Below are 25,320 nucleotides of genomic sequence, written 5' to 3'. Positions count from 1 at the left end.
CCGTGCGACAGCGGCCGCAGGATAGATCTCTGCTTATCCCAGGCGGCAGTAATTAATTTATTAATGATTTTTCAACCACATCGGCTGAAAGGTTGTTCCAAGCATCTAATTGGTAATCCCCCTGTAATGTGGTGACTGCTCTGAAGACCCCGTTTCCCTGAATGCTCTATAAGGGGGTTCTGTATATCACACATGATGATGTCCCCGTATGATTGAGAGTCTCTCCTTCTCTCATAAAGGGTCGGCAGCACTAGAACCCTCCAGTTCTCTCGGGTCCTCATCCAAAATGGTCCTCATGAATGACCCCCCGAGGATGGAGAAGAACAGCAATGAGATTACCAAGAGAATATTAAGCCTCACCCTAGAGATCATCTACCTGCTGACCGGAGAGGTAAACTTTTCTGTATTTCACAGTTCTTATGGTTCGGGTTACACAGCGACATTGGATGTAAAACAGGTCAAAATGACCAAATGTTATATTATAGCTTTGTGACCTTGTAAACTAATAAATGTCAGCAGGATGTGGGTAACCATCCTTCTAAACTCAGTGGGGATTCTTCTCTATATCAATGAGGGGAATGGCTAGCTCGTTGCAAGGAGAGATCTCCACTCCTACTATTTTTTTCTAATAATTTAGAGACACCCTGCCACCGGAAACACAGTTTCCCCACCTCCAAAATATATGGAGTAGGGCACATTGACCCCCACTGAGTCTCCAACAATCGTCTGTGGTATTTGGGAAGAGGGTAGCTATCTTAAAGGGTGAATAATACCCTCTAGTAGTTACCTTGAAGTGGACTTCTATTAGGCTTACACATAGTGTAGACCTGTGGGCCCACATAAACGCGCAGGAACACTTCTCCACAGAATATGAGGCCTTAGATTTCTCTCCCAGTTGAGGATGTGAGGTTTCTTGAAACTCCTTCTGCCTCTGCCATTTCTTGGTTAAAGATCTTGTAGGGACATTTCAGACTAAGATTGTAAGGAGGAGGGCTGAATAGACAGTTATATCAGTAATTCGGGAGTTGGAGCTCTTTTGTTGTGAATTCTTCCAGAATATCTTTAATTTGTAGATATCTGAAGAACTCACTTCTATGAAGGATAAATTCGTCACACAGCCTGTGGAAGGTTTTCGGTGGGTAAATTTAGGGACTCTAGTTGGTTTTGTGGTAGCGTAGGTAAGTGGATCAAGTAGAGAAAGCGTATCTCTGCTTGATCCACTTACCTACGCTAGCACAAAACCAACTAGAGTCCATATATATATATATGTGTATAACTTTTTTTTCCTTGGATGGTTGTGGGGTTTCATGGTCTTCTTTAAGTTGTACAATTTGCAGTAGAACCTTCTGAAGACCTCGGCTATACACATAGGGTTGCTAATTTTGTGATTTAGTTTATCTATCACATGAGGTATTTTTCTTTTGATTCTTTTTCTTTTTTGTTTAACCCTATCGCCATCAGCTTACTGAATTTATTATGTGCTATGTAGTGGGTAATCTTAATAGGTTTTTTTTTGTCTTTTCGTGGCTTTCTATTAGGAATCCTTTAAATCTAGCTCCAGTTTTTAATCTTTCCAAGTTGAGTGACATTGAAGGCTTTCTCTTTAACTCGTCCTCTCATTTTTCTAGTGACGTTATCATGTCTTTTAGTATTTAGTTTTTTTCCTTTATGTGGTGAGACCATAGTTGGATCATGGTTAGAGATAAGCGAGCACCAAAGTGTTCGGGTGCTCGTTGCTCGAGTTGAACTTTCCGCGATGCCCGAGAGTTTGTTTCGAGTAACGAACCCCATTGAAGTCAATGGGCGACTCAAGCATTTTTGTGTATGACCGGTGCTCCGCTAAGGTTTTCATTTGTGAAAATCTGGAAAACCCAAGAAAGTGATGGAAACGACACAGAAACGGATAGGGCAGGCGAGGGGCAAAATGCTGGGCTGCATCTGAGGCTCCCAGGTCCCACTATTAAGCCACAATAGCGGCAAGAGTGAGACCCCCCCCCCCCCCCAACAATTCTTACTTCGGACAAACCCTTATTAGCAAGGCACACCTTAGCTAAGCACCACACTACCTCCAACCAAGCACAAGCACTGCCTCTGGGACACACCGCTGCCTCTTCTCCTGGGTTACATGCTGCCCAACCCCCCCCCCCCCACACACACACACACACACACACGACCCTGCGTCCGCAGCGCACACACAAGTGTCCCTGCGCAGCCTTCAGCTGCCCTCATGCCACACGCTAGCTGCATAGCCACACCACCCTCATGTCTATTTATAAGTGCGTCTGCAATGAGGAGGAACCGGAGGCACACACTGCAGAGGGTTGGTAGGGCCTGGCAGCGACCCTCTTTAAAAGGGGGTGGGGCAATAGCCCACAATGCTGTAGAAAATCAATGAGAAATTGACGTTCGATCTTCATTCCAATCCTGTGCCACCTCCGTGAGGAGCTGCAAACGTGGGCATGAGTTACATAGCTATGGGGAATCCATGTGCCCACACAGTATTAATTCTGTCTAGGTGTCGCATAGCTCAATCGACACCGCAAGGGGAAAGCCATCTGCACTCTGTCCCCTACCCAAGTCAGTCAGTGTCTTTGTGCCAGACAGGTCAAACATCGCAATGGGAACTAAGTGTGCACCAACAGCATAGGTGTGTCCTAGGCAACCCAAGACATGAACAATAAATAAATCAGAGCGGCCAAACATGGCAGACTTGCACCACGCCGACGACATAGGCCTCGGCCCACAGCTTCAGCAATCGAAGGCATGAAGCGGACTTCGATGCTAGTTCATCGGGCTTAGTAAATCAGTTACCTTTCCTTTCACCGCTCCAATAACTGGATTAGCAGGAAAAAGCTCCACAGCCCCAACCTAGTGTACTTGCACTTCCCCCGATACATAGGCCTCAGCCCACACCCCCAGCAAATGCGGGCATGCAGCGGACTTCGATGCTAGTTCATCTGCGACAGGCTCATTAAATCAGTTAGCTTTCCTTTCACCGCTCCAATGACTGGATTAGCAGGAAAAAGCTCCACAGCCCCAACCTCACATAGTTGCACTTCCCCCGGGACATAGGCGTCAGCCCACACCCCCAGCAAACGCGGGCATGAAGCGGACTTCGATGCTAGTTCATCTGCGACGGGCTCAGTAAATCAGTTACGCTTTCTTTCCCCTCTCCAATGACTGGATTAGCCAGGAAAAAGTTGCACAGCCCCAACCTGGCGCAGTTGCAGTTCCCCCGGGACATAGGCCTCAGCCAACAGTTTTAGCAATCGTAGGCAGGAAGCGGACTTTCACTGTACCCAGGACATAGGACTCTGCACAAACCCTCAGCAATCGCGGGCCTAGAGCAGACTCCAATGCTAGCGTAGCTGTGCACGTCTCATTAGCGCTGTATCGCTCCTCTTGTTTGTCCCAATGCAGTGCCCCGGATAGCTGCGGTAACGTGAGATAAAGTACAGGTTGGCTTCGGCCCACACTGCATGCCCTAGAAAGGCTGGGCTTTTTTTAAAGTCACAGGCAGGTACAACTCCGCTATGGGAAATCTGTGTGCACCCACAGCATGGGTGGGTCCCAGGAAGCCACCGACAGTACAATAATAAATCCCATTGCAGTGCCCCGGATAGCTGAGGTAGCGTGAGATAAAATACAGGTTGGCTTCGGCCCACACTGCATGCCCTAGTAAGGCTGGGTTTTTTTCATAGTGCCAGGCAGGTAGAACTCCGCTATGGGAAGTCTGTGTGGACCCACAGCATGGGTGGGTCCCAGGAAGCCACCGACGGTACATTAATAAATCCTATTGCAGTGCCCTGGATAGCTGAGGTAACGTGAGATAAAATACAGGTTGGCTTTGGCCCACACTGTATGCCCTAGTCAGGCTGGGCTTTTTTCATAGTGCCAAGCAGGTACAACTCCGCTATGGGAAGTCTGTGTGCACCCACAGCATGGGTGGCTCCCTGGAACCCACCGACGGTACATTAATAAATCCCATTGCAGTACCCCGGATATCTGAGCTAACGTGAGATAAAGTACAGGTTGGCTTCAGCCCACACTGCATGCCCTAGTAAGGCTGTTTTTTTTTCATAGTGCCAGGCAGGTAGAACTCCGCTATGGGAAGTCTGTGTGCACCCACAGCATGGGTGGCTCCCTGGAACCCACCGACGGTACATTAATAAATCCCATTGCAGTACCCCGGATATCTGAGCTAACGTGAGATAAATTACAGGTTGGCTTCAGCCCACACTGCATGCCCTAGTCAGGCTGGGTTTTTTTCATAGTGCCAGGCAGGTATAACTGCGCTATGGGAAGTCTGTGTGGACCCACAGCATGGGTGGATCCCAGGAAGCCACCGACGGTATATTAATAAATCCCATTGCAGTGCCCCGGATAGCTGAGGTAACGTGAGATAAAATACAGGTGGTCTTCGGCCCACACTGCATGCCCTAGTCAGTCTGGCCTTTTTTCATAGTGCCAGGCAGGTACAACTCCACTATGGGAAGTCTGTGTGCACCCACAGCATGGGTGGCTCCCTGGAACCCACCAACTGGTACATAAATATATCCCATTGCAGTGCTCCGGAAAGCTGAGGTAACGTGAGATAAAATACAGGTTGGCTTCGGCCCACACTCCATGCCCTAGTCAGTCTGTTTTTTTCCGGGGGGGGGCCAGATACATAGAACAAAGCGATGGGAAAACTTAGTGCACCCATACTATGCACAGGCCCCTGTAATATTCCTGTAGCAAAGGTATAAGCTGACCCCACTAACAGTTATGTTGCAGAAGTCTAGGTAGACCCCAGTAACATTTCTGTAGTTACAGTATAGAAAAACCCCAGTAACATTTCCGTAGCAGCAGTATAGGCAGAGCCCAGTATTAGTAACATTTCAGTAGTAACAGTATAGACAGACCCCAGTAACATTTCCGTAGCAGCAGTATAGGCAGAGCCCAGTAACATTTCAGTAGTAACAGTATAGACAGACCCCAGTAACATTTCCGTAGCAGCAGTATAGGCATAGCCCAGTAACATTTCAGTAGTAACAGTATAGACAGACCCCAGTAACATTTCCGTAGCAGCAGTATAGGCAGAGCCCAGTAACATTTCAGTAGTAACAGTATAGACAGACCCCAGTAACATTTCAGTTGCAGCAGTATAGGCAGAGCCCAGTAACATTTCAGTAGCAGCAGTATAGACATAGCCCAGTATTAGTAACATTTCAGTAGTAACAGTATAGACAGACCCCAGTAACATTTCAGTTGCAGCAGTAAAGGCAGAGCCCAGTATTAGTAACATTTCAGTAGTAACAGTATAGACAGACCCCAGTAACATTTCAGTTGCAGCAGTAAAGGCAGAGTCCAGTAACATTTCAGTAGCAGCAGTATAGGCAGAGCCCAGTTTTAGTAACATTTCAGTAGTAAAAGTATAGACAGACCCCAGTAACATTTCCGTAGCAGCAGTATAGGTAGAGCCCAGTATTAGGTACATTTCAGTAGTAACAGTATAGACAGACCCCAGTTACATTTTAGTTGCAGAAGTATATGCAGACCCCAGAAACATTTATGTAGCAGCAGTATTGGCAGACCCCTGTAACATTTTTGCAGCTGAAGTATAGGCAGATTCCTGTAACATTAATGCAGTTACGCTCCTCTCCTTTGGCCCAAACAAGTTTCTCCGATAACTGTGGTAACACGAGAGAAAATACATAATGCGCATTGCTGATCCCCTGACCACAAGCGGGAGGAGGAGGTGGCATTACAAGGCCAAGACACCATGACCAGGACCCGCTATAGTCTGTGTGGGAAGCACGTTAGCGGGCCCAGGGTCAGGCTCGGTTCCGCGCCTCCACCTTGAATTTTGCCTCCATGGGCAAAATCAAACATTCAGGTACGAATAAGAGCCAACTGACAAAAGTAAAGCCACAGAACAAAAGTGGAAGCGACAACAGCTATGTGGAAAAGCTACTATTTTCTGAGACAAGAGGGGCATTTGATAGCAATGAAAAGGATATTCTAGGTACTAAAAGTCTGAACTCCTCCTCATCTCAATCAAAAATATGGAAAGGCTTCATTCATATGTTTTCTGTTGACCATTTCAAAATGTTAGCAATGCAAGCTTCTGGCTATACCACTCATCTTTGTCAGTAATTACCAAAGATGATCACAAGTAAAGACCTCATCAGTCCAAAATCAGTCCAGGAGTATGTGGATCTCAGCTGGCCTGCTTCCACCAAGGATATGTGCCTGCTGCAACTCTGTCCCCAGCCCTGCAGGGATGCTGTGTTCTATTGTCGGCTCTATTCCTACCTCAGCTGTACACTAAAATATGTAATTATTATCAGTACCAACAAGATGGAAGCCTTCATTATTCCACTGGCAGCATGCCGACCATTACCTTCCAAACTGCAACCCTTAGGGGGGCCAGGTCTTGATGATGATCATCCTAATATGTTATTGGTCCTAGTTCTTCCAAACCACCCATGTTGGTCTTCTTGTCCCAGAAAAGTCCGCAAGATACAAAGAGAGAAGGAGCTGGATGTTCCCGATGACATATTCTTAACTATATTAGAAGATGTCCAAAGAGAGGGGAACCTGATGGCAGAACAAGGGCTTCCAGCTGTAGGGCAGCAGAGCACTGGGGTGGCAGAAGTGGGTATGCCAGAGCTGATAAACCTTCTGTGTTTACTGTCAAATAACCTGCAGGAGATTGCAATCCAGAACAACAATAATTTTCATAGTGTGCCCCCAGATAACCAGCCAAACCCCATACAAGGAACAGCCCCTCTTTGGCCATCATATGCTTTGCAACCTAGTTTTCAGGCTCCTGCCTCTTATGACAATAACCCAGATGCCATGTTTGATCCATTGCCTATTTATAATCCATCTGCTTTTTTAACCCTTATACGTTCTACAACCAAAATACTTGTACCGTTATGCTCTTAGTGAAGGGCATTCATATCTACAGAGTTAAAAAAATATATAGTAATGCAAAGTTCTTGATTCTAACAGTCGTTTTCCTTTTGCCGGAAGGCACCCATTTAAAATTTACATGTGAACATTTTTAAAGATTGTTTCTATATTTTTCCGTTACTGTGTTTTACAGTTCAATGTTTTTATTGTTTATACGCAGACCCCTCTAACATTTCTGTAGCAGCAGCATAGACAGACCCCTGTAACATTTATGTAGCAGAAGTATAGACCGACCCCAGTACCATTTTTGTAGGTGCAGTATAGGCAGACCCCTTTATCATTTATGTAGAAGTATAGGCAAACCCCAGTAACATTTCAGGAGCAGAAGTATAGGCAGACCAAAGTAACATTTCTGTTGCAGAAGTATAGGCAGACCCCTCTAGCATTACTGTGGCAGAAGTATAGGCAGGCAGACCCGAGTTACATTTCTGTAGCATGAGTGTAGGCCAACCCCTGACACATTGGTGTACCATGAGTGGAGGCGAACGCCAGAAAAATTTCTTGGATTAGAGTGTAGGCGAGGGCCCAAAAAATTAGTGTACCAACAGTACAAATGTACCCCAGAAAAATTGCTCAACCGAGAGGGCAGGTGAAACCCATTAATATTTTAGCTCACTGTGGCTTAATTTGTAACAGAGCCTGGAGGCAGCCCTGTTAAAAAAATTGGTTCATGTTGAAGTTTCAATGCTTTAATTAGAAATATTGCTTAAAAATAGTTATATGAGCCTTTTGGGCCACAGAAAAATTGGCAGTTCAGCGTGATGGCATGATGTTTCAGGAGGAGGAGCAGAAGGGGGAGGACTAATATCATACACAGATTGACAAAGGTAAATATGCCTTTTTTCCGGTGATAGGAAACAATGCTTGCATCCGCGGTTGCAGCGAAAATAATCTTTAGGTAATGCTGCTCTCCACTGGTGGAGAAGAGAAGTCTGGGGAAATCCAGGCTTTGTTCATCTTCATGAGTGTAAGCATGTTGGCACTGGCAGTTGACAGGCGGGTACACTTATCCATGATGATTCCCCCAGCTGCACTAAACACCCTCTCTGACAAGATGCTAGCGGCAGGGCAAGCAAGGACCTCCAGGGCATACAGCGCGAGTTCGTGCCACATGTCCAGCTTTGACACCCAGTAGTTGTACAAAGCAGAGGCATCACGGAGGACGGTGGTACGATCAGCTACGTACTCCCTCACCATCTTTTTACAGTGCTCCCTCCGACTCAGCTTTGACTGGGGAGTGGTGACACAGTCTTGCTGGGGAGCCATAAAGCTGGCAAAGGCCTTGGAGAGTGTTCCCCTGCCTGCGCTGAACATGCTGCCTGATCTCGGCGACTCCCCTGCTACTTGGCCCTCAGAACTGCGCCTTCTGCCACTAGCGCTGTCAGATGGGAAGTTTACCATCAGTTTGTCCACCAGGGCCCTGTGGTATAGCATCACTCTCGAACCCCTTTCCTCTTCGGGAATGAGAGTCGAAAGGTTCTCCTTATACGTGGGTCGAGCAGTGTGTACACCCAGTAATCCGTAGTGGCCAGAATGCGTCTAACACGAGGGTCACGAGAAAGGCATCCTAACATGAAGTCAGCCATGTGTGCCAGGGTACCTGTACGCAACACATCGCTGTCCTCACTAGGAAGATCACTTTCTGGTTCCTCCTCCTCCTCCTCCTCCTCCTCCTCCTCCACAGGCCATATACGATGAACAGATGAGAGGCAAGCAGCATGGGTACCCTCTGCAATGGGCCCAGCTTTCTCTTCCCCCTCCTCCTCCTCAGGCTCCTGCCCCTCCTCCTCCTCCAAAACGCACTGGAATATAGACATGATGGTGCTCTGACTATCCAGCAACATACTGTCTTCCCCCGTCTCCTGTTCCGACCGCAAAGCGTCAGCCTTTATGCTTTGCAGGGAACTTCTCAAGAGGCATAGCAGAGGAATGGTGACGCTAATGATTGCAGCATCACCGCTCACCATCTGGGTAGACTACTCAAAGTTTCTGAGGACCTGGCAGATGTCTGCCATCCATGCCCACTCCTCTGTAAAGAATTGAGGAGGCTGACTCCCACTACACCGCCCATGTTGGAGTTGGTATTCCACTATAGCTCTGCGCTGCTCATACAGCCTGGCCAACATGTGCAGCATAGAGTTCCACCGTGTGGGCACGTCGAACGGCAGTCGGTGCACTGGCAGATTAAACCAATGTTGCAGGGTCTGCAGGGTGGCAGCGTCCGTGGTGGACTTGCGGAAATGTGCGCTGACCCGGCGCACCTTGCCGAGGAGGTCTGACAAGTGTGAGTAGCCTTTCAGAAACCGCTGAACCACCAAATTAAAGATGTGGGCCAGGCATGGCATGTGCGTGAGGCTCCCGAGCTGCAGAGCCGCTACCAGATTAAGGCCGTTGTCACACACGACCATGCCCGGTTGGAGGCTCAGCGGCGAAAGCCAGCGGTCGGTCTGCTCTGTCAGACCATGCAACAGTTCATGGGCCGTGTGCCTCTTCTCTCCTAAGCTGATTAGTTTCAGCACGGCCTGCTGACGCTTGCCCACCGTTGTGCTGCCGCGCTGCGCGACACCGACTGCTGGTGACGTGCTGCTGACACATCTTAATTGCGAGGTAGAGGTTGCGTAGGAGGAGGGGGAAGGTTTAGTGGAGGTGGCATACACTGCCACAGATACCAGCACCGAGCTGAGGCCCGCTATTCTGGGGGTGGGTAGGACGTGAGCGATCCCAGGCTCTGACTCGGTCCCAGCCTCCCCAAATTCACCCAATGTGCCTTCAGGGAGATATAGTGGCCCTGCCCGCCTGTGCTTGTCCACGTGTCCGTTGTTAAGTGGACCTTGGCAGTAACCGCGTTTGTGAGGGCGCGTACAATGTTGCGGGAGATGTGGTCATGCAGGGCTGGGACGGCACACCGTGAAAAATAGTGGCGACTGGGGACCGAGTAGCGCGGGGCCACCGCCATCATGTTTTTGAAAGCCTCCGTTTCCACATGCCTGTACGGCAGCATCTCCTGGCTGATCAATTTGGCAATGTGCACGTTTAAAGCTTGAGCGTGCGGGTGCATGGCGGTGTATTTGAGCTTTCGCTCCAACGCTTGTGCTAACGACAGCTGGACGCTGCGCTGAGAGACCTTGCTGGATGGGGCCGAGGACAGCAGAGGTGAGGGTGTGGGTGCAGCCCGGGAGACGCTTGTGCCTGTGTCCTGAGAGGGGGGTTTGTATCTGAGTGGCAGGTTGGGGCACAGGGGGAGAGGCAGTGGTGTAACCCGGAGGCAGTGAACGGCCTTCGTCTCACCTTGTGGGGTGCTTGGCCATCATATGCCTGCGCATGCTGGTGGTCGTGAGGCTGGTAGTGGTGGCTCCCCCGGCTGATCTTTGTGCAACAAAGGTTGCACACCACTGTTCGTCGGTCGTCTGCGCTCTCAGTGAAAAACTGCCACACCTTTGAGCACCTTGGCCTCTGCATGGTGGCTTGGCGCGGGGGGGTGCTTTGGGAAACAGTTGGAGGATTATTCGCTCTGGCCCTGCCTCTACCTCTGGCCACCCCACTGCCTCTTCCAACCTGTCCTGCTGCTGCACATGCCTCCCCCTCTGAAGACCTGTCAAACCAGGTGGGGTCAATCACCTCATCGTCCAGCAGCTCTTCCTCCGAATCCTCTGTGCGCTCCTCCCTCGGACTGACTGCCCTTACTACTGCCTCACTGATAGACAACTGTGTCTCATCATCATCGTCCTCCTCAACCACTGAAAGCTCTTGAGACAGTTGCCGGAAGTCCCCAGCCTCATCACCCGGACCCCGGGAACTTTCCAAAGGTTGGGCATCGGTCACGACAAACTCCTCAGGTGGGATAAGAACCATTTTTTCCCAATCAAGGCAGGGGCCCGAGAACAGTTCCTGGGAATCTGTCTGCTCATCAGAATGTGCCATTTTCATGGAGTGAGGAGGCTGGGAGGAAGGAGGAGCAGCAGCTAGAGGATTCAGAGTTGCAGCAGTGGACGGCGTAGAAGACTGGGTGGTCGATACATTGCTGGATGGATTTTCTGCCATCCACGAGAGGACCTGCTCACACTGCTCATTTTGTAATAAAGGTCTACCACATGGACCCAAAAATTGTGATATGAAGCTGGGGACCCCAGAAACTTTCCTCTCTCCTAATCCCGCAGCAGCCAGCTGCGATTCACCTGGACCAGGAACTCGGCCTATGCCCACACCCTCACTTGGAACTCCGCGTCCTCGCCCGCGTCCATGGCCTCTAGCCCTACCCCTACCCCTCAGCATGGTGGATTACGAATAGAGCAGACACTGAGCGTTGTAAAAAATTTTGTGAATTATTGGCACGCAGTTGGTGGCTGACAGTGGTTATGTGACGCAAACTGCAGCCAGAAATAAATTATACGGAAGGCTGCAAGCAGGCCTAGCTGTGCAATAGTGATGCACCTCAACTCCCAGCAGCCACGCAGTTAAATGCACACGATCACAGGTAGCCCTAAGAAGGATTTTTTTTCTTGAAATGCGATGCAGGCTATATAGTGTGTATCTGACTTTCCCTCTATCGGGGGCTGTCGCCGTACCCTGTACGTGCAGTTGATGGCACACACAGAGCGGTGTAAAAAATTTTTGATTTATTGGCATGCAGTTGGAGGCAGACAGCGCTTATGTTACACAAACTGCAGCCAGAAATAAATTATATTGAAGGCTGCAAGCAGGCCTAGCTGTGCAATATGCAATAGTGATGCACCTTAACTCCCAGCAGCCACGCAGTTAAATGCACACGGTCACAGGTAGCCCTAAGAAGGATTTTTTTTCTTGAAATGCGATGCAGGCTATATAGTGTGTATCTGACTTTCCCTCTATCGGGGGCTGTCGCTGTATGCTGTGCTTGCAGTTGACGGCACACACAGAGTGGTGTAAAAAATGTTTGATTTATTGGCGTGCAGTTGAAGGCAGACAGCACTTATGTTACGCAAACTGCAGCCAGAAATAAATTATACGGAAGGCTGCAAGCAGGCCTAGCTGTGCAATATGCAATAGTGATGCACCTCAACTCCCAGCAGCCACGCAGTTTTATGTTGCTGATAGGCGTAGGGCACAAAGCTCACTCACATATGTCCACCAGCTCCATCCAGTTCACTTCTTCCCTGCCACTATTCTCTCACATCAAGGGCCTCTGCTGAGCCTCTGCAGGACAAAATCTTGGCTACAGGAGCTCTAATCCGCTGCCACGATCAGCTATATGGGTGTCCCTGAAAATGTAGCCTGCAGCTTCGCTGGATGCTCTATACTGTGGTAGTTTGAAGGGCTTTGTGGCATCTGATTGGGTGGCAAAGCCCCTCTTCTTGAGTGGCGTAGGGAGGACTGTGGAAACTTTTAGAAAGGTATAGAGTACTGCAGGTGGCTTGATGGAGCCAGATTGTGCTGCTACCAGATCAGAGCTCTCTAGCTGCACGTCCTTCTGCTTATGTGCGGATAGGCCACCCAACTGATTAAAAATTTTGACATGTTGCTCTATACAGTGGGATCCCAATCTCCCACTTTTTTTTGACCGAGTAATACTGCGTTCAGTTCTCTACATGTCTCTCTCCATACACAGAAGTACACAATAGTGAAGAAGACATCGGTTGACGGTACGACTCCCAACAGCCATCTCCATGAGTCAGGAGGATGGAGCAGGACCCAGAGCCCCATCACAGAGGCTCCTCCTCACTTACTGATGCATGAGCAGAAGATCCTAGACCTCGCCAACAAGATCACTGAGCTGCTCACTGGAGAGGTGACACTGCTGGGAATGCCGGGAAATTATACGGTAACAGCACTAGAGGTGTCTGGGTAATGAAGGTATCATTGTGTTGTCAGGTTCCTATAAGGTATCAGGATGTCGCTGTTTATTTCTCCATGGAGGAGTGGGAGTATTTAGAAGGACACAAGGGTCTGTACAAGGATGTCATGATGGAAAACCACCAGCCTCCGATATCACAGGGTAAGAAGAAACATACAAAATATATATTTTATAATATACACACATTCTATATTTTTCGGATTATTGGATGCATTTTTAATCAGAAAAAAATTGGCTGAAAGATTTGGACATCTAAAAGTCTGAAGTTAGGAGCTATTCACATCACGTTTTAGCCATCCGTCATACATCTATGTAAATAGATCCAAGTAACTGACCAAAACTCCACAATGTCTGTGGATTCTTTGTAAAAGATAAGAGTGTGGAATTTCTCTTTTATATACTGTATTGTTGGTCATATCTCTTAGATCCGCACCTATATAATGACTAGAAGCCGAGGAGACTGACGACAGAAGAAGAACACATGCTCCATCTAGTCTGCCCTTAAGCTCAATAACTGAGGTTCTGTATATCACACATGATGATGTCCCCGTATGATTTAGAGTCTCTCCTTCTCTCATAAAGGGCCGGCAGTAATAGATCCCTCCAGTTCATCCAGTTCTATCATATTCTCCTCCGAAACAGTCCTACTCTTGAATGACCCACCGAGCATGGAGAAGAACAGCAATGAGATTACCAAAAGAATATTGAACTTCACCGTAGAGATCATCTACCTGCTGACCGGAGAGGTAAACTTTTCTGTATTTCTCAGTTCTTATGGCTCGGGTTACACAGCGACTTTGGATGTGAAAGAGATCAAAATGACCAAATCTTACATTATAGCTTTATGACCTTGTAAATTAATAAAAGTGAAAAAGGTCAATAAAGGTTTCCATGAACAATGATCCCAAGAAATCCAACCCTACTGGATTTCTTACATTAGTCCAGTCACATCAGCTTGTAAGCCGCATTGGGACCAGAATCGCCTCCCTTAGTTTACAATGTCGTAGAGCAATATTGCCGTGTTAGGCCAAGGAACATGTGTCTTGGCTAAAGTTACCATGTAGCCCTATCCTTATTGCATTGTTTAACAAGCTAAACAAAGTTAAGTTAAAATACATTAACCCTTTCCAAACCACTGTCGGACATCTTCTAACATTCTGATTGAATTCTGTACAGCTCCGATGTTGGTAGACGTCCGACAGGGTACTCATACTGTATATTGCCGGCCACCCCGTTGCTTCACATACTGCAGTACTGGCTTTAGTTGTATAATGGCAGAAAGCCCCCTAGGAAACCCTGAATCCAAGATTGGTTTGGAAAGGATTAAGGGGAGTAATAAATACAATCCAGTGTCCTGTATAACGGCTTTCAGACCTTCCAAGTGAAGGAGGACTAAAGAACTGAACAGCAGAAAATGTGAAGATCGGCCACCAATATGGTCACTTCTGTATGGTGGTAACCAATGAGCTAATAGTAATGTTGTAGGAGCAATGAGAATGGTAAGTAAGCTCGTTGAGGAGAAAAGGGCAGACAGGAACCAGCAGAATCACATGGCTTGCTATTAGTTTGTGATCTATATGGAAACATAGAAGACTGACGGCAGAAGGAGCACAAGGTCTGTCCTTACATTATTTCATTTTTTTTTATTCATCCCTTCAGACAGACCCCCTCTGATTGTTGGAATGAAGGGGCTGCAGCGCTCACCTGAGTACTGTGCCCCTTCAGCTGTCACTATTGGTTGACAGCTCTGCTCAGAAGCTACAAACGGGTGCATAGATGTCTTCAATGTAGATGCTCCATACAAATTGTCTTGTCTCTAGTTATGTGTATTGCACAGCTGCAGCATGTAAGAGGTCAATGTCTGTGAATATCTGGGGTATGTCTGGAAAATGTAACCAATTATCCTGTCACGTGGGTATGTAACGTATAAATAGGAGTGTAAGGTGAGATTGAAAAGGTCCCAGTGCTTCAATGGTTGAGTGTCGGGGAAGAGTGCCAGCCACATGGGGTTACCTTCAACCCTCATGTGCGAAGAATGGAGGAGGAAGAGAGGTTCACTGATGACCTAGTCCCAGGATCCCTATCCTGGGAGAGAGAGAAGAGAGAGAAAGAGACTGCCGTGCAGTGTTCAGAAGTCCTCTTAAATGTGAGTGTCAGGGGAGTGTTTTTGTGCACCTCTGGTGTGTGTGTCCAGGAGCAGAGCCATACAAATAACTTGGACTGTGGGCCCGGTGTCATCCTGAGTTTTTCGCCCTAACCTCTCTAATTTATCTTTCCTGCACTGTTGTAAGAATTTGCTTATTTTTCTCAAGTAAAGTCCCAGTCATTGACCGTTCCCAGTGACTGAAGTTGTCAAGTACTTGTGTGTGGACTCTATTACTTTTTCCTATCGGACATCCTGCGTAGTAAGAAACGGTGGCGTCACCTGTGACATATGCCTTGAAGTTCACTATATTAGGTGACTGCTGATCAGCACTGCCTGAAAGAAGCCTAGCGGCGCCTTGGCCAAGGTTGCACGCGTCCCTCAGGGGAGGAGTTGGTAGAGCCACCATGACAAATGCCATTTCTATCTCCTCAGTGTTGTTCCTTGTGTCTCAGACGTTGCACCTCCAACTGATAAAACTTTTAGTTTTTTGAACATTAAATTTGTTATTGAAATACAGTTTTCCATGTGTAAGTACAGAATTACAGATATCATATGAACATATGAACTTGTATTTGTCTTAATGTTTCTTTTAGATGCGATTAATCTCATAGATGGGGAAAGGGAGAGCATGGGTCATGTTGGGGTAGTATAGTGAAGAAGGGTAGGGGAGAAGCGGGGGAAAAAATGGAACCTTAACTTAATTTCCTATGCTACTCTTTTACATGTAACAGATCAAGTTATTCTGCTCTGTTGTGGATTTAGGTTGATATTTGAATTTTTTGATATTTAATTTGTTTAGAGATTTAAACCCCTGGCAATTTTAGGACTATGATGGAAATAGGTCATTTCAACCTTTCCATGAGTCTTCATGAGTAGCTAGATGGTTATATTTAAATTTTGTATGATCTATACATCTATTGTGTCTGTTAATGTTTGAATGGGGGGAGGGGGTCGCGCGATTTCCAACTTCTGCCTATTAGGAGTTTGACTGTCAGCAGGATGTGGGTAACCATCCTTCTAAACTCAGTGGGGCTCTTCTCTATACCAATGAGGGGAATGGCTAGCTCGGGGCAAGGAGAGATCTCCACTCCTACCATTTATTTATTTAAAGACATCCTACCACAGGGAAAACAAAACACACTTTTTCAGGGAGGCATACCGCATTCCCTAACATTGCTCCCTGACCTACTGACTGCAATCCCTGCTAGCCATCATAAACCGCTCCTGCAGTCATACTGATTCTGCCATCACACGGCTAAATGTCTGACCACTGTCTGTGTATAGCATCCCACACTCTCCACCTCACCATACCGTGCACATCTCCAGCCTCTTTACCTTCTGTATCACCCCCTTACTTGTAGTATGTAAGCTCGTTGGAGCAGGACCCTCACCCCTATTATTTCCATCAACTGATTACTATGTAACCGTGGTTCTGTAATTTTTGTACTTTTGTCTTTCAGTATTCCCCCTGTCTTTGTAAGCGCTGCGGAATATGTTGGCGCTATACAAATAAAGATTATTATAATTATTATTTCGTCTTTCTCCATAAGATCAGACATGTTTGTCACTCCGCCCTCCCTCCATCTGTCCACCGAAAGGCAGTACGAGAAAAACTAATGGACCTCTATTGGTACTAGAACCTATTTCTCAGGGAAGTACGACCTCGAAATCTGTAGTGGGAGCACCCATGCTTGTACTGAGGCTTTAATAGTTGGCCTGTCTGGCATTTGGAAGGATGAGGCCAATATCAGATTTCTCATGTTTCTACCTTCTTTATTCAGTGTTGTTCTAGCAATGGACAATAATATAATAATAATAATAATAATAATTATAATAATCTTTATTTGTTTAGTGCCAACTTGTTCCACAACCAATCTCGTCAGTTAGGAAGAACCCGGTCTCATCTGCTTTATTAGATTTGCTTGTCTGTAGGCCTGTAGGTTTGGAATTCCCAGACCCCCTCTTTCCCGTGAGCCGTACATAATGGATGCTGGTACTCTTGGTCTTTTGTTCCCCCAAATGAAGGATATCATTTATCTTTGAAAATCATCTATAGTTTTCTGACAGCACGGGAGTACGAGCGAGCGGAAGCTATATAGTATTTTTGGAAAGATCGTCATTCCAACCAGGAAGGCTTTGTCCTGGAAAAGGATTCTAGGTGTGTTTAGATTTGTTTTATATTGACTGTTGAAATTTTTGGTTGGAATTTCAATCCACTGGCTCTTCCCACGAATTAGGAAATTCTTTTTCAATATGGTTTCTCAAACTAAAAGATACTTTCATTGCTATTATTTGGACTTTTAGCATTTATTTTATAGCAGGATATACTGCTGAAGATTTTTATTGTTTGGGAAATTTCTTAAACCAAGCGGATGAGTTATTGATAGTATTATGTCATCCGCAAATAGTCCAATTTTATGTTGTCTGAATGACATTGGGATACCTCTTATGTTGGTATTTCCCCTCATTGCTTCTAGGTATGATTTCCATTGTGAGGATAAATAACAATGGAGAAAGGGGTCACCCTTGCCTGTTTCCGTTTGTTATCTTGAAAGTGTTTGATAGGACACTATTGATGAGGCCGCCCATTTTGTGTATTAGATTCAGGATTCTTCAGGTGGCATCTAAAGTCTACCTTCCTTTTACAAATCCTGCTTGGCCACTATGTACTAGGGATTGTAGTATTTTTAATAGGCGTTGGGCTATAATCTTGGAATATAATTTCAGATCACTATTTAAAAGTAAGGTGGGCCTGAAATTTGCCGGGAAGGTTGTACTTTTCCTTGGCCAGGGAATTGGCACAATAGTGGCCTGGAGCATTTCTAGGGGAAAGACACCCCCCGTCATGGCCATATTAAAGGTTTCAGTCAGTTTTTCAGTTAGTTGGGGGGCCAAAGATTTGGTAGCATTCATTAGAATAACCGTCCAGCCCCAGTGCTTTTTCATTTTTAAGACTCTTGAATAATTTTTAACGTTTCTTGGGGAGTAATGGGTAAATTCAGGGATTCTGTTAGTTTTGTGTTAGCGTAGGTAAGTGGAGGGAGGGAAGGGGAGGGAGGGAGGGAGAGAGAGAGAGAGATTTTTTCCTTTGGTCTTTTTAAGGTTGTACAATTTGGAGTAGAACCCTCTGAAGTCCTCGGCTATGCCCATAGGGTTGCTAATTTTGTGATTTACTTTATCTTTTAGATGAGGTATTTTTGTTTTGATTCTTTTTTGTTTAACTTTATTTGCCATTAGTTTACAGCATTTATTATTTGCTATGTAGTGGGTCGTGTTAATAGTTTTTATCGTCTTTTCATGGCTTTCTATTAAGAATCCCCTCAATTAGGCTCTAGTTTTCATTAGTTCCGACTTGAGGGACATTGAAGGGTTTCTCTTTAACCCGTTCTCTAATTTTTCTAGTGATGTTATCATGTCTTTTAATATTTTGTTTCTTTCCTTTTTGTGGTGTGACCCTAGCTGGATCATGGTCCCTCTTTTGTAGGCGCTCTATAAAACAAATGGGTTTATCTCTGGGGATTCATTGAAATAGAAATACTATATAATTGCTTTGTATATAGTTTCTTGATATTTGGGAATTTTAAATAAAGGGGTTCTGTCATTAAGAACAAAAAATTCTCTACTTGTCTATTGCTCTCCAGGCAGTCTCTTTACTTCATCTTCTTCTCCCCGATCATCTCCTGGCTCCTCCTGTCCCCTTGGTCACGTCACCTCCAGCTGTCCGATTTTCTTATTTTCTGTGATTTAGCGTATGTGCGCTGCATTCTGCTTGCTGCAGGGCAATGTACGCTACATCACTAGTGACATAGTATTCACTGCCTATGCAGGAAATGCCAAATGGTTGGCAGACTGTTGCATCACGCATATGTGAGTGTTTGCACTTGCATATTTGCCATGCGTGATATTGATCAGCGTTTCTGGGGGCGATATCGCACACAGGTGCTCAATTGCGCAGAGAAATAGAGCATGTCGTGTGTTTTTCCATGTACTCAAAATGCGCGCGGAAAAACGCCACATATGAAGGAACCCATTGAAGTCAATGGGTTCTATCTGCTGAGCAGGTAAGGAAAACCGCAAAGAAACTCCACCATACCCTACACAAAGATTGACCGTCTGAATACCATATTCCCGGACCCTTCCCTTCTGTGCTACAGGCAACCTCCTAACTTGAGGAACTTTATAATCAGGAGTGCATTACCCTCTGACACACAAAAAGGAACTTGCCCCTGTAATGTAAGGAGCTGTAAGACCTGCTGACATGTACGGACCACGGACAGGATACGGATTCCCAACACACAGCAGGACTACAAGATCCCAGGGACATTCACATGTTCCACGTCTGTTGTGTACCTGATCATGTGCAGTAAATGTCCTGTTGGAGGTCTTTATGTTGGAGAAACAGGACATAAACTGAAAGCAAGGATGAGATCTCATCGCCACACAATTAAACACAGAAAAAGAGAATTACCTGTGGCCGAGCACTTCTCTAACCGTGGACATGACATAGGAGATATGAGAGTTTTGATATTGAAGGGTGGTTAAAGTCGCAAAACTACAGAAGAATTTGGGAATATAAATTGATAACAACCTTTGACACGCTGAATACTGGGTTAAACTATTCCCCAGGATTTATGCGTGAATGGGAAGTGTGAGACATTTATTGCACAGATAAGACCCCCATCAACAGTAATTCAGGGACCATAAACTTTCACTCCCTTATCAGTGTTTAGTTAAAAATGTTTGTGTACCTCTTGTAGCATTCCTGGCCTACCCCCCCCCCCCCCCCAACAGTAATTTAGGGACCATAAAACTTTCACTCCGCTATCAGTGCCTAGACCAAAAAAGTTTGTTTGCTGTTGCAGAATTCCTTTTAAGTACAAACCAATCCCATCCATATCTGTGCCTTGTCATGAGTATGTATGTTATAAGTATGTATAAATATGCATGCCTCTTCAGATCCAATCCATAAGCCTGAAGAAGAACCCTGCGTTGGTTCGGAAGCTCGCTATTATTACATCATGTATTTTTGTTAGCCATTAAAAGGTATCATATCTACAAGATTACGTGGTTTCTCTTGCTGGAAGTCAATCTGTGCTGAGTTATTAATATTTTTTGTCCTTCTTCTTCCTTGAGAATTATATACAGGGTTCCCTCCCTAACTATTATACGTTTTGTTGGGAATCCCTATTTGTATGGGATGTTATTTTCCCTTAGTGTGGAAGTAATGGGGGTAAATGTTTTCCTGGATAGCATTGTAGCTTGGGAGAGGTCCACGAATAGTTGGATTCTTTCGTATGGATGTTATAGGCAGGTTTTCGGAGACTGATTTTTGGATGTGGAAGCCTGTGTATTCTATGAATGATTAATTCCTCCTGTTTGGCTTTAGGCTGCAGCTTTTTGATTAGTCTTTACAGATCCCCTGGTAGCCCTGCTGATGAGACTGTCTCTGCTGCTCCTCTTATTTTTATGTTGTTACGTCTATTCCTATTTTCCAGGTCTGCTAGTTTTGCTGTGACATTTTCAAGTTCTTCAACTATGTGATAATGTGTGTCTACCAATTCATTGTGTGAATTGGTCAGCTCGCCCATCTTGGTCTCCAGAGGCTCCACTCACCCTTCATAAACATAACCCTAAACTCTTTGATTGATGCCTTGGGAGGCTATGTCATTTTTAGGGATCTTAAGGCTAGTATCAAATACCTGATGAAATTTTCAGACACTGTCAGATCAGAGTGGGAGATCTCCATAAGTTTCCTCTTCCCTGGGTTCCTGTCCTGTCTTCTCTCTATTTACTGTGTCTGGGACCTCTACTGTCTCTCTTCACTTTTCATTTTGCGTCCGCTTTGAATTTGTTATGAGGGAACTGGGGCTAACGCTGTAAGATGGTGGCTTCCCTGGCTCTGTCCATATGCTGGGGGAAGTGGCTGTCTCCTCCCCTGCTTTCCTCCATCTCTCTCCCCTCCGTGTGTGCTGGATTGGTGCTCAGAGAGCAGGGGATTGGGGCAAGCTTGCTTACCATGTTTCTGAAGCAAGGAGTCACCCTGCACTGCTGTACCTGGCATCTCCTCCGGCGTGGAAGGTCTTGCGGCCTGTTCGCCCTCCTCCTGCTCTTTCACGGCAAAAGTCAGTCAGCCTTTTTGGCCCCAACTTTACCTTGCGCTTGCTTGTCCTGTCCCCCTTCTGGTACGGCGCTGTGGATCTGTTGGTTTTTACGTTTCCCTGAGGTGCTGGGCACGGAGCTCACTCACATGCGTCTGCCAGCTCCATACAGCTCTTACATTTCCTGGCACTGTTCTCGTGCGTCAAATGCATCTGCTGAGCCTCTGCATTGCAAATTCTTGTTTTCAGGAACTCTGGTCCACTGCTGCGATTGGTCATGTGGGAATCCCTAAAATTTAGCCCACATCTTCGCTAGTTGCACTATGTCGTGTTGGGTCAGAAGCCTTCATGGCATCCCATCAGGCTGCAGAGCCCCCCTCTTTTTGAGCCACTAGGCATGAGGAGGACTGTGGAGGCTTTTAGAAAGCTGTAGAATGTAGGAGGTAGTCTGAAGGTGTCGGATTGTGCCGCTATCAGATTAAAGCTCTCCCGCTGCACATCCTCTCATGATGGCAGATAGACTACCCAACTGACTATAACTTTTGTCATGTTGCTCTACACAGTGGGATCACAAACTTTCCCTTTTTAATGATTGAGGAATACTGGGTTCAGTTCTCTGCATGTTTCTCTCCATACACAGGATTACACAATAGTGAAGAAGACATCAGGTGACGGTGTGACTCCCAACAGCCATCTCCATGAGTCAGGAGGATGGAGCAGGAGCCAGAGCCCCATCACAGAGGCTCCTCCTCACTTACCGATACATGAGCAGAAGATCCTAGAACTCACCAACAAGATCACTGAGCTGCTGACTGGAGAGGTGACACTGATGGGAATGCTGGGAAATTATACAGTAACAGCACTAGAGGTGTCTGGGTAATGACGGTATCATTGTGTTGTCAGGTTCCTATAAGGTGTGAGGATGTCGCTGTCTATTTCTCCATGGAGGAGTGGGGGCATTTAGAAGAACACAAATATCTGTACAAGAACGTCATGATGGAGAACCACCAGGGTAAGAAGATGCATACAAAATATATTATACTATACACACACCTACCCTGTATTTTTCGGATTATTGGCTACATTTGTAATAAAAAAAAAAATAGTCTTAAAGGTTCAGGCATCTAATAGTGTTAAGTTAGGAGGATTCACATTACATTTTAGCCATCCGTCATACATATATATGTTAATAAAAAAATTCTAACACATTTCTTGACATTCCCATAGGCTAGAGTTGGTCAAATATCATTGAACAGTGCATACTATTGACTGCGTTTCGCCTTCTTTACGTTTGTAGACTTTTTTTGTGAGACAGTAAAGCGTAGCATAAAGTACCTTCTGTCTCATGAAGAAATGTATGCTTAACATACACATTTTTGTTTTACATTATAGTCTATAGGAAACCTATAGAAACGTAAAGCATTTCTCAAATACCAAAAAAGTACAAATACATTTTTCACTATAAATCCTTTCTTTTAAAGGTTTGTAGACATCTTCCATGTAAATTCAACATATATTGTAAATTGATTAAAAAGAAGATATGAAAAGCTGCTTAATTATGAAACGGACCCTTATTAATTTAAGTCACAAATGGACGGCTCTCTTACACTCTAGCAGGACGACTTGGGTAATGGTCAGGAGACGAGGAGTATTTTCACTGTAAGGCTCTGTTTGTGGATGTTGGCTCTTCCGTTGAACTGTGTCACCTATTTGATTAATTACAGCAGAGATAGTGGTGGTAATGTAGAAGAGCTGATAGAAACTGATCGGTTGTTTAGCCTGGGTTCACACAGTGCGGATTTGACGCGGTTTTGCCGCGGTTTGCCCTTTGCATATCCACACTGCGGCAAAACCACTGTGTTTGCAGTGCAATGCAGTACAAATGTGTTTGGGCAAAAAACTGTTCTCACAGGACGGATTTTTTCCGCACTGCCGCAGTGCAGAAATGCAGCTGCGGTGCAGTTTTTCAAGACGCAGCATGTCAATTCTTTTGACTTTTCTGCAGCGCTTTTTTGTCCATAGACCTCTATGGACGCAGCAAAATCCGCCCCAAAATAAGCTGCAAAAGTAAAAAAGCGCTGCGAAAAAAAAAACGCTTGCGGATTTTCTGCTCTGAAAATATGCAGGAAAATACGTGAGACAAAAGAAGTGGTTTTGCTGCAGAAGCAGTTCTTCTGCGGCATAACCGCAACGAAAAAAAATGCAGCAAAACTGCAGCAAATAATAATTTTTTGGGGAAGGGTATTTTTAAAATAAATTGTAAAGCATTGTATAGTGGGTCCACTTATAGTAGGACAGGATGAAAAATTGCACTAAAAAGATGTCAGAAATAAGCCTCATAGAAAGCTTTAGAAGGCCGGAATCATGTTTGTCTATAAAAAAAAAATCAAGATAAAACTAGGCATGCAGTTACATATCAGGGAGATATGCAGATTATTAGAGTCGTGGTGCAGTGTACGAGGAGCAGGCCCTAGCTCAGTGATGGGCAACCTTTTGAGCTCAGTGTGCCAAAATTCGCCAAAAATCCGAGCATAACTCGGTCTGTCACTTTGAGAAAAAAAAAAAATTCACAATAGTTGAAATAACAAAAATTTATAATTGTAATATATAACTGTATTTAATAAACCCAAAACAGGCCCTCGCCTCTCCCAGCCTCCCCCTCACTTGTCTTAGTAATGATGAGCCCCCAGCAGCGACAGCGCCCCCCACAGCAGTCCCCAGCAGCGACAGCGCCCCCCCACAGCAGTCCCCAGCAGCGACAGCGCCCCCCCACAGCAGTCCCCAGCAGCGACAGCGACCCCCACAGCAGCCCCCAGCAGCAACAGTGCCCCCCACAGCGGCTCAACAGCAGTGACAGTGCCCCCCAGCAGCAACAGGGCCCCCCCAGCAGCGACAGAGCCCCCCCGACACTCAGGTACTTACCCTATCCATGTCCTGGAAGCTCTGCTCCTCCGCTGCCCTCCACGTCACTAGCAGTGATGATCTTCAGCGCAAACTGACGTCACTGTACTGCCGGATGCCTCCTCCCCCGGACGCTCTCGCGGAACCAAGTGGTAAGAAACATCAGGGGAGGGGGTAGGAGGATCCCAGCTTCACACTGACATCACAGTGTGCGCTGGGATCAGAGCTGCTACCGGTAGTAGCGCTGGTTAGTGAATTCCAGCAGGGAAGTCGCTGCCCCTGCCAGTATTCACTAAAGAAGTGAATGGCCGACAGTGGCCGTGTGACAGCGACTATGGCTACACGTGTCAGTGCTGACACACGTGTTATATGTTCGCCATCATGGCCGTAGCCTATGATACAGCGGGGGTAGAGTAGTTCACTTGTCATGGTGGCTCTACCCTCTCCCACCCAGAGGGTAACCAGGGATATGTCCAAGGTGCACGGGCAGACTATATTAAATAGGAAACCCACAAGTGGATTACCATGGTTCTTCTTTATCACTCGTGACGCCACCGTTCCTTCCTCCATGGTGATCTCACTGGAGAATAATTAAGTGTCCGCACATGGCGTAAAATTCAATAGGCCAAACCAGGAGCGGTCAGTAAAGCCATTTGCTGTGCATCTTGAAATAGCAATGCACAACAGTCCTCTCTACATCCAACGGCATGTTAGTGAGGGTTTGGAACATGTAAAGCGACAGGGAGGAAACATAAGAGAAATGGGAGAAACAGGGTGGCTTACACAGGCCTAGTTAATTGTGGTTCCCTGATCCCGGACACCAACTCTTAGGAAACTCCACCAACACTCTACCGGTCCACTCTCATGGAACTTAAGACACTCTTCACCTCACACTGCATGGTGGGAAAAACTCCACATAACAAGGGAAAGTAGAAGAAGGGGTTCACGGCAACCCATTTAGTGCTGCAAAGGTGCAATACACATCATATTCATACACATAGAAAACAGTGGAAAAGGTATTAGTGTATCTTGACGCCACAGGAAGCTAGGGGGTTGACAGGAGGAACGCCCCTCTCACACCCCCAGCTCCTGATAGGGTCAAGGCTGCTGAGAGGCCTTAGTATGCTTATATTATTAGCTGTAAATACTGGCATGTTACCACTGTAACATGCCAGCATGAACATCTAATAATGTAAGCCTAAGAATAAATATTACACTCACCCTAAGGTCCCCTGCTCACAGCTGCCACCCTCACCGCTTGTGGTCCACCGGGTGGACACTCAGCTCCATGTCGCCTGCTCCCCCCGCTTACAGCTGCCGCGGCCAGGACTGTCAGGCCACTCCACCGCTGACAGATGCTACTCTCACGCCTTCTGCTTTGGCCG

At 46.2% G+C, this 25,320-nt stretch overlaps 2 protein-coding genes across 2 annotated transcripts; both read left to right on the top strand.

Annotated features, from left to right (window-relative positions):
- Positions 1-295: 295 nt before the first annotated feature.
- Positions 296-13,029, top strand: LOC136613324 (gastrula zinc finger protein XlCGF66.1-like). The gene is made up of 3 exons (XM_066594046.1): positions 296-391; positions 12,545-12,724; positions 12,808-13,029. The coding sequence occupies exons 1-3, from the start codon at positions 296-298 to the stop codon at positions 13,027-13,029; spliced, it is 498 nt and encodes a 165-aa protein (XP_066450143.1).
- A 374-nt stretch (positions 13,030-13,403) lies between these two features.
- LOC136613176 (gastrula zinc finger protein XlCGF53.1-like) lies at positions 13,404-22,452 on the top strand. Its single transcript, XM_066594034.1, has 4 exons — positions 13,404-13,536; positions 21,675-21,854; positions 21,938-22,046; positions 22,427-22,452. Exons 1-4 carry the CDS (start codon positions 13,459-13,461, stop codon positions 22,450-22,452), a joined length of 393 nt encoding a protein of 130 aa, XP_066450131.1. The 5' UTR covers positions 13,404-13,458.
- Positions 22,453-25,320: the final 2,868 nt, after the last annotated feature.

The sequence above is a fragment of the Eleutherodactylus coqui genome, chromosome 1 (assembly GCF_035609145.1).
Source record: "Eleutherodactylus coqui strain aEleCoq1 chromosome 1, aEleCoq1.hap1, whole genome shotgun sequence".
NCBI lineage: Eukaryota > Metazoa > Chordata > Amphibia > Anura > Eleutherodactylidae > Eleutherodactylus > Eleutherodactylus coqui.
This window is presented reverse-complemented; position numbering and strand designations above follow the sequence as displayed.

Excerpts from the sequence above, each read along its gene's own strand:
- LOC136613176 (XM_066594034.1), top strand. The coding sequence starts at position 13,459 with ATGGAGAAGAACAGCAATGAGATTACCAAAAGAATATTGAACTTCACC. Across the intron at positions 21,855-21,937 it reads CTGAGCTGCTGACTGGAGAG|GTTCCTATAAGGTGTGAGGA; the intron begins GTGACACTGATG and ends TTGTGTTGTCAG. Across the intron at positions 22,047-22,426 it reads CATGATGGAGAACCACCAGG|TCTATAGGAAACCTATAGAA; the intron begins GTAAGAAGATGC and ends TTTACATTATAG.
- LOC136613324 (XM_066594046.1), top strand. The coding sequence starts at position 296 with ATGAATGACCCCCCGAGGATGGAGAAGAACAGCAATGAGATTACCAAG. Across the intron at positions 392-12,544 it reads TCTACCTGCTGACCGGAGAG|AAGTACACAATAGTGAAGAA; the intron begins GTAAACTTTTCT and ends CTCCATACACAG. Across the intron at positions 12,725-12,807 it reads CTGAGCTGCTCACTGGAGAG|GTTCCTATAAGGTATCAGGA; the intron begins GTGACACTGCTG and ends TTGTGTTGTCAG.